The 13,084-nt window shown below is 37.5% G+C and overlaps 2 protein-coding genes across 3 annotated transcripts; one reads left to right on the top strand and one right to left on the bottom strand.

Moving 5' to 3' along the window:
* Nucleotides 1-553: 553 nt before the first annotated feature.
* On the bottom strand, nucleotides 554-8,198 carry LOC105171480 (ISWI chromatin-remodeling complex ATPase CHR11). 2 transcript variants are annotated; one of them, XM_088886108.1, is made up of 25 exons: nucleotides 7,916-8,198; nucleotides 7,224-7,352; nucleotides 7,023-7,129; nucleotides 6,827-6,939; nucleotides 6,447-6,544; nucleotides 6,191-6,370; nucleotides 5,890-6,111; nucleotides 5,194-5,328; nucleotides 4,380-4,662; nucleotides 4,175-4,248; nucleotides 3,790-4,010; nucleotides 3,612-3,699; nucleotides 3,434-3,527; nucleotides 3,170-3,358; nucleotides 3,032-3,063; nucleotides 2,869-2,945; nucleotides 2,659-2,748; nucleotides 2,510-2,579; nucleotides 2,383-2,437; nucleotides 2,248-2,306; nucleotides 2,010-2,175; nucleotides 1,538-1,716; nucleotides 1,223-1,438; nucleotides 1,031-1,138; nucleotides 554-951 (listed from the first exon to the last, which is right to left on the bottom strand). In XM_088886108.1, exons 1-25 carry the CDS (start codon nucleotides 8,108-8,110, stop codon nucleotides 934-936), a joined length of 3,198 nt encoding a protein of 1,065 aa, XP_088742234.1. In that variant the 5' UTR covers nucleotides 8,111-8,198; the 3' UTR covers nucleotides 554-933. The 2 variants fall into 2 exon arrangements, with proteins under 2 accessions (XP_088742234.1, XP_088742235.1); XM_088886109.1 differs by having other exon boundaries at nucleotides 1,031-1,135.
* A 623-nt stretch (nucleotides 8,199-8,821) lies between these two features.
* Nucleotides 8,822-12,821, top strand: LOC105171479 (lipase). Its single transcript, XM_011092613.3, has 11 exons — nucleotides 8,822-9,081; nucleotides 9,177-9,246; nucleotides 9,522-9,619; nucleotides 9,866-9,931; nucleotides 10,011-10,058; nucleotides 10,206-10,273; nucleotides 10,527-10,599; nucleotides 10,698-10,859; nucleotides 11,355-11,549; nucleotides 12,039-12,127; nucleotides 12,357-12,821. Exons 2-11 carry the CDS (start codon nucleotides 9,180-9,182, stop codon nucleotides 12,568-12,570), a joined length of 1,080 nt encoding a protein of 359 aa, XP_011090915.2. The 5' UTR covers nucleotides 8,822-9,081; nucleotides 9,177-9,179; the 3' UTR covers nucleotides 12,571-12,821.
* The last annotated feature ends 263 nt before the right edge of the window (nucleotides 12,822-13,084 follow it).

The following is a 13,084-nucleotide window of genomic DNA, read 5'->3' as shown; positions in this document are numbered from 1 at the left end:
CGTCGAGCTGTTTACTGTTTAAACCCCGGGTTGCACAGCCACTTCATAGCATACATTCATGCACGCTTCCCAAATGTTTCGTGCAAGACTAAACGCAATAGCAGTATGTACACATTTTTTGGTTTCTTTCAGAGTTTTTGCTGAGAAACTTTAATCGCTCTTAGACAAGCATTTATTATAATCAAATCCAATCAGTTTGAAATCGTTAATGTCTACAGCGAATTCCCAAACTCGTTCAACTAAATTTAGACGTGCTAGTGCTATATTACTTATAACAGTTTCCACCCTATAATGTTCCTGTTATGCTTGTTACCAATAGTTATTTCAGCAACTAACAGGGTAATCAATAGCAAGCGCTTGCCAAACTCAAAGGGATACCTTGCAGAATTAGTTACAACCAAGCAACGGCAGCCAGCTTATCTGGTAGTCATTATTTAAATCATTTACACTCATACATACATGCATTAATAGTCTCGAAACATCTAACCAAGATTTAAAAAAGCTTCTCAACAAAACACTAAGAAAGCATGGAAAGATTTCAAATCAACAAAAATTTTAAGAATAATCACCATTGGGATGAGATTTGATCATGGATGGTATGGCACTAAGATTGAAGAACAGTGCATACAGCATAACATGGTTCCTATCTCTAATTCCTAATACTAATCCTCTTAGAAGTTCACTTGCTACAGTCTTACAGATACATGTTAAGGAGTTTCTGTCCCATATTCAAAACAGGGACCTCATTTCCACATAGCACAACATTGCCTTGGGTTCTTTGTATTCTAAATCTGTACAATTAATGCGTCTGCCATCCAGATATATTAATCCCAAGGCCAAACAATTAGCAAATTCCGACAAAAACTGGTGTCTTGTGGCCCATCTCAATCAAGAAAAAACCACCCCATGATCCATTAACACCACAATCTGCCATCATTTCCTCTTCTTGCCCTGGTAAAAAGACCATAGTATAATTAGCCACAGATGTAAATAATGCAGTCAAAGTAGCATACCAACCCTGAAAACATACCGAGCTCACATAGTCGTCCATCAGTGATTGCTTTCGTTTTTTAAGAGTTGAAGGAGGGCTCTCTGCAGCCTGTCTCGCAGCAGCACGCTTAGATGGCGTCATATTCTGCTGTGAATGGATAAAAGGTCTCAGTTTCAACAGATTCAGTTCCTCCCCAAGTAAAACAAGAATCAATAAACAAAACTGATATACCTTTGCTAGTTTTTTCTCTTTACGTGCCTGCCTCTCCCTCTCATCATATTCTTGGTTTTCCCTCTCCACCAACCGAATAAGTGTATCACATCTCCTTGCAAGTTCTTGAGTTGTCCGAGACTTTACAAACCAATCAAAGCGAAATAATGGTGAAGTACGAAAGGCAGCCTTCAGCTCATCCCAGTTACCATAACCAAGCTTGTGAACCATGCATATCTGGGAACATAGGAACCAGTATGACAATTCTGAGATTAACAGACTGAAAAACAAGAATCAAGAGATGATTAAGAGCTAAAATGATGTCTAGAAGTTTACCATGAAACGGTCACATTCTTCATTGTACAACTTCCCTTTGTTCTGGCCATACTGGATCTTTAATTCCAGCCAAGGGTTTTTATAGCGATCCAACTTCTTCCCAATAGCTTTCATGATCTCATCTTTCCGAGAAATTCTAGCCTCTCCTCTTTCAATGTTTTTAATAATCCTATCCCAATCTGTACACATCATAATTGTGGTTTAGCATCATGTTTCAAATGCAGAGAAAGGTCCAAGATACTACACCCAGAGTCACATAGTTTATCAACTCTGAAGAGCATCCATCCAGCAGTTATGCAGGAAGTTAAACATTGCTCTACCAGTTGTAAAAATACAACTAGTCAATCATACAACTCAAACAGTTCATTCTAGCAAACAAAAAAAATAGCATTCTTCATGTGTGAAGACAAATAGAAATCAGATTTCCCACAATTGCAACAATCAACTAAAAACTAACCACCAGAATGCTTACCATTCAATTCTTTATATCTTTCCTTGAAAACTTTCGCATATCTTTCAACTTCTTCCTCTGTTTTCCCTTCCATTTCAGAAGCAATACCCCTGATATCATTTCGACCATACTTCTCACAAGCTCTGATGAAAGTGTTAAAATCTCTTCTGCTCCATGTTGAAAATCCCTACACACAAAACTCATCGGGTGAATCCAAACAACCAAGTATCAAGTGATGAAGAAGTTCATGCCAACTTACTTCTTCCAGCAATTGCTCTTTCTCTTCCTGCTCCTCAGCAGTCAATGGGTCTCCCACGTCTAGGTAGACAAAAATGATCAAAAGATCATCGAGAGAAGATTGACATATCAAAGTATTATCAGGAAAAGAACAGACCTTCTGGTTCATCCACCTCTATTGTATCTTTCACTTGATTCTTCTGATGTGTTTGCTGAATTCATAAGAAAAAGTAAGGCAACAGGAGATATATAAAAGGAGTATGAAGAGTAGCCTAGACACCGACCATAAGGTAGCGCACTTCCTTTTCGTACAGCTCACTAAGGCGTTGTGTGTTGAAGAACTGGAAATCATGCCTAACAAAAGCTATCACATGTTAGGACGCAGACACCCTTGATTGTGAACAAAGAAAATTGAAAAACCACAAATGCTTACAACTGTGGCATGCGAGGAATTCGAGGCTCTTTCGGTCTAGCGGGACCACTTTGGCGCATTGTCTGCTTGAAGTACTCCGACTCAGAGTAACTAAGAAAAAGTTTCAATATTATGACCGAGTAACTGAAGGAAAAGGCGAAAGAAAAGCTGCCTCCTGACAGACTAGAACTGAAACATGAGCACATAATTTCAGAGATAGAGGAAACATACTTGCGCTTCCTTTCTCTTTTTGGCGGTTCAATCCAATTTTCACTGACAATCTTCTTGAAATCAAACTTATTTTCATCCTGTACACAGAGAAATGAACACAAAAACATGAGTTAAGAAAGAATAATATTGAGCAACAGTCAGCAATAAGCACAGTAATTATCACCTTGTCATCATCGAAATCATACAAGTCAGCAGCTGCAGAGTCCAATAGCTTACATTAGCCTCGCCAACAGAAGTATTGAAGACAAATAAACAAGGAAAAAAAAATCTACAATCTCAATTTCAGGAATAAGTAGCATACTCTCATCCATTTTGAATTTGATGGCATCTTCAGTAAATTTTTTCATCTTGGCATCAAGTTCAGCTGTTGCCTCTTCTCCCTTGGCGATGATTCTATCTATATCTTCATCTGTGATTGTGCTATCTTTGGAACTAAAAACCATTTCAGCACCAAATCTCACCATTTGGAGAAGCTCATCCTTATTAACAGCTGCATAACAAAGCATTAAAGTTCAAATCTAGTAATTTATCAACCAATGATGTGAATTTAAAAAAAAAAACTCACTCTTTTGCTCTGCTAATCGCCCTTGTTGGATAACCAAGGCATCAAGAGCAAGCTTCTTATAGGCCCTTTCAATCACCTTCTCCTCAATGGTGTACTGGTATAAATCATTTAGACAATCATGAGTACACTGCCTCCACAACAACTCATGCTAATGTCATTAGTTTGATGCAAGACAAACCTCAGTACAGAAACGGAAAACTTGGACCTCTTTTTTCTGTCCAATTCTATGAGCACGGTCCTGAGCTTGCAAATCAACCTGTGGATTCCTGCAATATATTGAAGCCAAGAGTTGTAATTTTCAAATCTGAAACTACGGCCTTGATGGATCACCAAGCTACAGAAGCAGCGTGTCTCACCAGTCACTGTCATAAAGAATGACAACATCAGCAGTGGCAAGGTTGATACCAAGACCTCCAGCTCTGGTTGACAGTAGAAAGACAAATTTCTCACTTCCTGGCTTGTTGAAGGCTTCAATTGAAGCATCTCGATCTTCACCACCAGTATTTCCATCAATTCGACAATAATAGTATCCCCGGAACATTAAGTAGTCTTCAAGAATGTCCAGCAGTCTAGTCATCTGTTTTATGCAATCAAAATGAGTTCATTATAGGAATGTAAGACAATAGCAATAAGGACAACAAAAGATAGTCGATAATTAGTTTACAATATTCATAGGCAGTAAAAGCAAAGAAGTGTAGATGAACTTCTGGAAAAGGATAACCAGCGGAGCAAGCATCGGACCTGTGAAAATATCAAAACCCTGGAATCACGCTCCTTTAACTTCGGAAGCAACTTGTCAAGAAGAACCATCTTTCCTGCAATGAATCAATGTGTAAACATACACACACACACACACACTCATATAATGAGAATGATACGGATAGAATAAGGCAATCAACAAACAAAAATATTCCTCTGTCCAGTTGATGTTACAGAAAGACTATACCAGCATTTTCAATGAGATGTTCTCCAGTAGTATACGGTGGACCAGGCTCAGCACCTTGAAATAGATATGGATGATTGCAACATTTTCGCAACTGCATGGCTATATTAAGAAGACGTTTGCGCTCTCCACCAGCATTTACAACCTCAAGATCTTTCTGCAGCAAAGCCCTATAGTAGTGCTTCTGCATCTGGGACATACCAACTTTAAGTATTGTCTCCTTCTTAGGTGGTAAACCTTTCTCGACATCAGACTTCAACCTTCTAAGAAGGAAGGGCCGAAGAACCTAGTACATCAGCAGCAACAAAGAAATCACACAAGGTTCAGTCAGCCAAAGAAAATATCCAAGCACAAGGAGTGCATCTCAAGACATCTAATTGATGTCTATTTAACTAGAACCCCTTGTTACCCAAACAAAGACAATAATATTGCAGGATTAATATTACTTATCAATCATGACGGGTGGATAAGATGACATGACAAATATCACTAAGAGAGGAAAACTGAAAAGGCTAAGTCATGAAATAGCTCAGTTACTCTGCCAGACTATCTAAACATATATACTCTACTATGGTAAATTACACTGTCTAAACATATTGTGGTATGGTAAGAAAACGTGTACATAGTAAACTCTTATCATAATTCAGCACCTATAGTTGGCAAACTTAGATAAAACTTTGACACTCTTTTGACATGTGGTTCAAAACTTTTGAAATGCTTAGACGAGTTTGCACTGCATGTGAAACAATATTCAGTTATCATCAGATATGATAGATGATGCATCTCGAAGAGTAACAAAGATAAAACAATCATATACCTTGTGAAGTTGCTGAACAACTTCCTGCTGATCATTTTCACCAGAAATTTGGAACCATTCGTCAAAAGTTTCAGCGGAGCTAAATATCTCCGGAAGCAAAAAGTTAAGGAGAGCCCAGAGTTCATGAAGATTATTCTGCAAAAACAAAGTACCAAGTCACAAACAAAGAACACCTAGGACACACAATATACATTAGAATCCAGCAGAGAACATCTCAAAGCAAGTAATACACATGAGAAGAAGGGTGCATGTCAAGATAACATCAAACTTTATGATAACATGACATGGCATAAAAAGCAGAGTAATCACCAGAGAAAACAATTATATCCCAATGACACTCAGCTTAAGACAAAGAATCAATGCTAAAAGAAAGCCAAAACACAAACTTCTAGGAAAAATCATTTATATAAATTGAAATAATGTTTTGAGGTAAGGTTGCATTTATTGTAGCTCCTCCTTACCTGTATTTAAACTGCCACAAAAATTCAAAAAAACATGAAAATATTTACCAATAAAAGTTCCCTTCATAGCTCTCCAAAAAGCATGCTAATGATTAGAATAACAAAATCTGAAACTACATCTTGATGGTTCAAACGCTATCATAGACACCCTGATATTTACACTCATCCCATTTAGCAACCATGGTACAAGATGTCAAAAGGAACATAGACAAAAAAGGAAACTATCAACCAATACCTGAAGTGGTGTTCCAGTAATTAGAAGCCGATAGTTAGTATTGTAGAGTCTCATCGTTTTTGACAGAAGAGAATTCTCATTCTTGATACGATGAGCTTCATCAATAATAATGTAACGCCAGCTGAATCGGCGCAAGGCAGACTTCTCTTTGATTGCCATTTCAAAACTTGTAACACAGACATCAAACTTGCCAGCAACAAGTAATTCCTCCCGTATATATCTCTGGAAGATCGAATCTGTTAAAATAAAAGTAGAAACAGAAATCAAAGAAAACAATATCCAAATCGGTCAGCAGGCTTACTCTTTCATCTGGATTTCCAAGAAACTTCACAGCACGCAACACTGGACAAAACCTCTTGATTTCATTCATCCAATTGCCAAGTGTAGATTTTGGGGCAACAACCATGTGAGGGCCTGTAATCCCTCTAAACTCATGCAAATAGCCCAACAAGGAGATGGTTTGCAATGTTTTACCAAGCCCCTGAATTGAAAACAAAACCATCATCAATATAAAATCAGCACACCAAGAGGTTGCAAAATATTAACCCCATTTATACCATTTCATCAGCAAGTATTCCATTGATGCCGTTTTCATACAACCGTATCAACCAATTTAAACCAGCAAGCTGGTAATCCCTCATCTTTCCTTGAATACCTACAAGATGGGAACAAAATTAATCATCCTTCATCATGAAAAATAGATAGGAAATACTACACATTTTTTAGCAAACTCAAGAATAATAAACTACAGTTTTTCATGGAGAAATTTGCTATAGTATACAAACAACCAGTCAGCACTAAAAAGGCCAATAGAATATGGACCCAGAATTTTGCAATTATACACATGAATGAACTGCTCCATAAGTTGAAATTGTAAGTATAATAATATAATCTCAGCAAAATCAATTGAAAATAATGGCAGGACAAATAATCTTACAAGATGGCTGTGCCACTAGCCTTGTATTTCCAGTGCCAGAAAGCCCATCTTCTTCCTCTTTGAGATACTCCTCATCTTCTTCCTCTTCAGTAATCTTAGATGCATGGCGACCCCTGCAAAATGCAATTAGCAAAATTCTCAGCAACTCTCTTGGTTGTGTAGATCATAAATTAATTAAGAATAAGGTGTTACTGACCTTCCTTTTGCCTTTTTCTGAGAGGCAGACTGATCACCCTTGGCAAAATGAGCAAATAACTCAGTCTGCTGCAAGAGATAGTTCAGGCGACCCTTTCCTTTGTTGTTCTGTTTCAAGATAAACCAGATCAAGTATTTAACCACATCAGATAAAACACTATGTAGATTATGCCAATTAACAATTCAATTTCAGCCAACACACCATGTCAGCATCAATAGCAGCATTTTGAGCATCTAGTATGTCTTGTATTTTCTGCTTCTTCATCCTCTGCATTTCTTTTAGCCTTTCTTTTTCACGCTTGGAGACTTCATTTGCAATAGCATCATCTTCCTGAAAAGCAATTAAAAGAATCTTCAGTATTAATCACTCACAATAGTAGTCGTGTAAAGTAGCTCAAAACTAAATATGGATAAATTGACACATTACGCATAAAAAACCTAATTTACTCCTCAAATTCATCATTCTCTATGTCAATGTAATTTAACAGTCTAGAAGTGTGAACTGCCCACAGTAGGTGTACGCAAAACAGTTAAATGCGTACAGTAACAGTATTCCAAATTTTCATGAACTTAATTTAGATGAAAAACCACTCTCAATTGTTACCTACGCATTTTTAAGTACTCAACAGCCTTAAAGACTGAACCTTCAAATTACAGATGCACGAACATCTTAAAAAATCAGTGCATGAAAAAGTAACACCAGCACTCTAACTCCATCAACCCTAAGCTAAAACAGCCGCGAACTCGTTTACTTCACACAAAATAAACTCCAAATCCAATAAAAACTACCGAACAACAAAGCACAGACAGATCTGTCAAGCTACAGCAAAGAACAAGAAGAAATTAATCAAGTGAAAAACGCCCCCGAAATTCCGTACTTCCACACTGGCATACCTCATTTTCTTCGTCTTCTTGAACGGCGGCGTCGGATGCCTCGTCGTCTTCGTCAGAATCATCGGCCGTCCGAGCGACAGCCTCCAGCTCCTCCTCATCCTCCTCGTCAACCTGATCCTTGACCACCTCCTCCTCCGCCGAGGAATTGGACATAGAATCGTCCGAGGAGTCCTTTGCTCGCGAGGGTTTCGCCATGGCGAGGGTTTTGGTGATTTCTCCTCTTCGAAGAGAAAAGAATTTAGCTGCAAAAAATATTAAGTAGAAAAGGAGAAATGCAATGGACCAACCGAATGAAGGTGCGGGTTCATATATTTATATATATACCCGGTCCAAAAACGCGACTTGGATTATTTTACTGTATATATTTCCCGCCACCGGCGTAGTGGAAAATTGGGAGTTCCCGCCATTGGGTTGGGCCTTCCCGTTGAAATGATTGGCCCATTATCACCTTGGGCCCACATATATGGCCTCTTTCCAACTTAGGATAGGGGATTTAGTATTAGTAAATTTCAGTCATTGATGGAATTTTAAATGTAATTTTTTCAAATTGTTACGCGTATTTATACGTCTAATACGTCATTTCTATCATTTATCGTTGGACCAATTCATCGTGCCGGAAAAATTTTGTTCTTTCGTGATCTGAAATTAACCAACTTTACCGAATGTGAATATGAGTTGATTAAAATTTACATGAATTTTCTCATGGTCGAGATTTATTCAAATATGATCATATATGAATTGAACCCAATAAAAATTACACCAATTTTTTAGTCCATCCTGTCCAAAGCCCATTGGTTCAGGCCCATTTAGCCTGCTCCGTCGCAATTTATTCCACCGCATATTCCAGTCGGGAACAAACTACTAGTCCTTATCAAGTAACTACCGTGAAGTTACAATTGAGTCCTCACTCGACTTCAGAATCAACTCATAAATTCATAATAGCACAATCTGCGGTTATAAATTGTTTTCTCCAGGGCAATACCGGAACAAAAATTATGTTCAATTTCGTACGCTTTTCCCTTTCTTTCTTGCACGAAATTATCCCTCCCAACCCTATATCAGTCAGAACGACGTCGTCGGGAACCTTTCGCCGATTCTTGGACACCGGAGAAGCGATAAAGCTTTTCAAATTGCGGCTTTTTTTCAGCTCTGGATAATTTGATTAGGTCATTTACTGTTCTAATTTTCTCTGTTTGTTTTTCAGTGATTTGCTGTGATTATTTTATTAAGCTTTGAGTTTTTTTTTTATTATTTCTTGTAGGTTATGGAGGGGAGGGGATGGTTGATTGTTGCAGTTTTTATATGTTTGTTTGGATTTTCATCATGTCGAGGTAATAGATTACTTTAATTACAGTTGTGATCATATCTGGAGCTTTTCATTTTTTGTTAAGCAATTTGAAGTTTGACTAAGATACTTTAATGTGGAATCGGTTGAGGATACGTTTTAAATTAACTGAAGGTGTTGTAATGCAAAATGTTTCAATTGATTGACTTTCTTAGATATGCTGGTTTAGTTTTAATAGCTAAAATTTGTATGACTAAGAAAAATCATTTTGGCGCGCCTTCATATATGAATATTTTTTCTAATGTTTATATTTTGTTGCAGAGTTGAAGGTGACGGTGAAGCACAAGCATAATCAGCATCATCACTTGGCAACATACAATCATACACTTGCAAGAATATTGGTGCAATATGCTTCAGCTGTATGATTCCCTCTGATGTACTTGCTGCAGCATCGAGTAGGATGGTGCAATTATATAGTTCTAAGTTGATATACTAACTACTTCTAATCAAGGCACTAAGCTTGATAATATTCCCTTTTTTGTTCAAGTGGATTATGTCTTGTAATGATGATTGCCATGAAAAAATATGTAGAAGTTAGTATGTTGTTGTTTTAATGGCTATTTGCAACTCTCGGCATATCTAACAAACAAGTATTGCATTTGCAGGTATATTTGTCAGACTTGACTGAGTTGTTTACGTGGACCTGCTCAAGATGTGATGGTCTAACTAAGGTAAAAGTTATTCAAATCGCTAACATAAATTTTCTTTTCCTGATACTCGCCATTTATTTCACTGTTTTCTTTGATTCAGGACTTTGAAATGGTCGAGTTGATTGTTGACGTGAAGCGTTGCTTGCAGGTCTGGAAAACAAGTCCTCTTTAGCCTTGGCCTACTTTCCATTTTACTAATTCCCTTTGTTTGGTTTTTCCGATTATTCGTAAAAGCCTTCTTTCTGTGTTATTTTTCAGCACGTTCTGATATTGGATTAACTATATGTATTCACAGGGATTTGTCGGGGTTGCAACAGATCTTAACGCCATTGTGATTGCATTCAGAGGAACACAGGAACGCAGGTTTGCCCTATTTCTGGTGCTTGGTGTGTTTACATCAAATTTCATGTTGAAGAGTTTGAATCCCATGTTTAGAAAGCAACTCAAAACCCTGATGGAAACTCTTGTACATGCATTAGTTTGTTTTCATGTTGAGTGTTGACTTTATGCAAATAGTTATGAGCTGAAGTGCTGCGCATCACAACAGAGGTGGCATCTCAATGTTAATTTTCTCGAGGTCTCTCCTCTCATATTCATGGCGTAATTATGTTTGCAGTATACAAAACTGGGTGGAAGATTTGTACTGGAAACAGCTTGATATTGATTACCCCGGAGTTGATGGTGCAATGGTATGTGCAACTAAGTTCTATTCTTTCTGTTTCTCGGTAAGCATTTCTTATGAGTGTGCACTCTGTTTGTATGACCTGGTCTTCTTTTCTTCTTTCAGGTTCATCATGGTTTTTATACTGCTTACCACAATACATCAGTACGGCCCGGAGTTCTAAGAGCTGTTCGAAAAGTAAAGGATTTGTATGGAGACATTAAGATTATGGTAACTGGGCACTCGATGGGAGGGGCAATGGCTGCTTTATGTGGACTTGATCTCCGTGTAATAATCCAATCCTTGTTTTTGCCACGTTTAGCACGTACTTTCCACATTACTTTAGTATATGCAGTGTGCATTAGGCAATACTTCTGCAAATGCAAGGGAGAAAGGAGGTGTCAGGGTTGGTTCTGCAGTTAGAGTAATGAAAAAAAGGTTCTCCCAGTGATAGCCTGTTTGTCCCGCATCCTATGCATTAAGAATCTATAACTCATAGTTGGAAGTCCTAAATTTTGGCCACACCAAGTGTTTTGGGGATTTAATAATAATTTTTGTGTTTCCATTAATCATGCAGATATATTAAATGTCCTGCCGGCACTATGTTACAGGGCTTATTTTCCAATTTCTAGGCAAAGTTATGCCTGGATGTCTGCCAGTCCGTAGTTATGAATTTCAAATTGGATCATGTAAATGATTGTTTATGAACAACCAATGCTGCTATTATATGTTCTTTAATTTTTTTCTGGAGATTGCTCTGAAGAAATCTTCTCCTCTTCTCAGCTCAGTCTTGGAGAGCAGAATGTTCAGGTTATGACATTTGGGCAACCTAGGATTGGGAATGCTGTCTTTGCATCCTACTTTAATCAACTTGTGCCAGACACCATTCGTGTCACGAATGGACATGATATTGTGCCTCATTTGCCCCCATATTACTATTATTTTCCTCAAAAGACGTACCATCACTTCCCAAGAGAGGTATGGCTTTTGGTAGCATATGCACAAAGATGTATACGTCATATATGTTCCTTTTTCTATTCTTTGTAATATTACATAATAGCATGAGACCGTTCAGTTACAGCCCCCCCCCCCCTCCCCCACCATTCACCACACATGCAAAGTTGCTCATAATGCATGCATCATTTTTATGTTATTTACAAAGTATATTCACCAGAACAAGACTTGGACTGCATCAATCTTCTAATAATTCTCAAGTGTCCTGGTTGCTATAAATAACGGTTAATGGAGAAATTTCTTAGCATTATGATCTACTATATGCTTTCCATGAAATATAGGTTTGTCTATCTTGTCAATTGGCTAACATGATTTTCAATATCTTATTTCTTTTGGCTGTATGGATCCCCCAAATGACTTTCCATATTATCTTTCTTTCCAATTAGCATAAAGCTCCTTCTTAGCTTCTGTGTAGCTGCTCTTTTTGGGAATCATAACATTCTCAATGTGTAGGTCTGGCTCTACAATATTGGTCTCGGAAGCTTGATTTATACAGTCGAGAAGGTTTGTGATGGTTCTGGGGAAGACCCAACCTGTAGCAGGCAAGTGTTTGCTGTCACAGGAACATTTTCCATATTCCCTGTTATTATTGGATTTACAATGGAGGATTCCATTCTTTCACTACTTCTATGACAGTTTGATCAGCACAAAGAAGTTAATTTTATTTCATTTTGTTGCCAAAGAGTACTATAGCTTATGATCATTAGTGATCAGGAGTAAACTGGATGTATTTCTGACAACCAACGCCAACCATCTCAAAACCTTTTGCAGGTCAGTGAGAGGAAACAGTATTTCTGATCACTTGAAGTACTATGGTGTTGAAATGGGATGTGATACGCCAAGCGGATGTAGAATTGTGATGGACCCACGTGTTGTTGCCTATGCCAGAAAAGATCTTGATGGCAATCTTATCTTATCCAGGGATCTGTCAAATTCTATTTTGAAACTGAATACAGATAGAGGAGATCAGGGCAGTTCGGCTTAGATACTATTTCCAGTCAATTATTGTGAAAGAGGAAGCACAGAAGCCACTTAATTTTTTATTTTCAGGTGCGTATCTTGGGGCCATAGCTTGCGGATAACACGGCGTGACTTCACATGAGGAGTATCTTGTATATATAAATTATTCTTATGTATATTAAAATTAATTTCTATGTGAATAACAAATACCTATTGTGCATAAATAATATATTTTGCACCCCAAAGGGGAAAATGGAAAACGATTATTTCATTTAATGTCTGATTTGTTGTATCTTTTCTATTTATTAAAATGGGAGACCCTGAAGTAACTAACATTTGTTAAAATGTGGGTTGTCTACATACCCCAATACACTTATTTTTTTCTAGAAAAATAAGAATCTCATTGATGACTTAATTTTAGCAATAATTTTCTTACTGCATATTTGAAATTAAAATATTTCTAGAGTTTGATTAATTCAGTTCCTTTCTCGTTCATTTAATTAAATAAGTACAAAAATATTAGATAAAGCACAGACATC

Source organism: Sesamum indicum, linkage group LG10 (genome assembly GCF_026168435.1).
Source record: "Sesamum indicum cultivar Baizhima isolate 11 linkage group LG10, ASM2616843v1, whole genome shotgun sequence".
Lineage (NCBI taxonomy): Eukaryota > Viridiplantae > Streptophyta > Magnoliopsida > Lamiales > Pedaliaceae > Sesamum > Sesamum indicum.
The sequence above is the reverse complement of the archived record's forward strand: the minus strand, read 5'-3'. Positions and strand labels throughout refer to the sequence as shown.

Excerpts from the sequence above, each read along its gene's own strand:
- LOC105171480 (XM_088886108.1), bottom strand. The coding sequence starts at position 8,110 with ATGGCGAAACCCTCGCGAGCAAAGGACTCCTCGGACGATTCTATGTCC. Across the intron at positions 1,439-1,537 it reads AAGAATGTGACCGTTTCATG|ATATGCATGGTTCACAAGCT; the intron begins GTAAACTTCTAG and ends CTATGTTCCCAG. Across the intron at positions 1,139-1,222 it reads AAGAGAAAAAACTAGCAAAG|CAGAATATGACGCCATCTAA; the intron begins GTATATCAGTTT and ends ATCCATTCACAG.
- LOC105171479 (XM_011092613.3), top strand. The coding sequence starts at position 9,180 with ATGGAGGGGAGGGGATGGTTGATTGTTGCAGTTTTTATATGTTTGTTT. Across the intron at positions 10,059-10,205 it reads ACGTGAAGCGTTGCTTGCAG|GGATTTGTCGGGGTTGCAAC; the intron begins GTCTGGAAAACA and ends ATGTATTCACAG. Across the intron at positions 10,600-10,697 it reads CCGGAGTTGATGGTGCAATG|GTTCATCATGGTTTTTATAC; the intron begins GTATGTGCAACT and ends TTCTTCTTTCAG.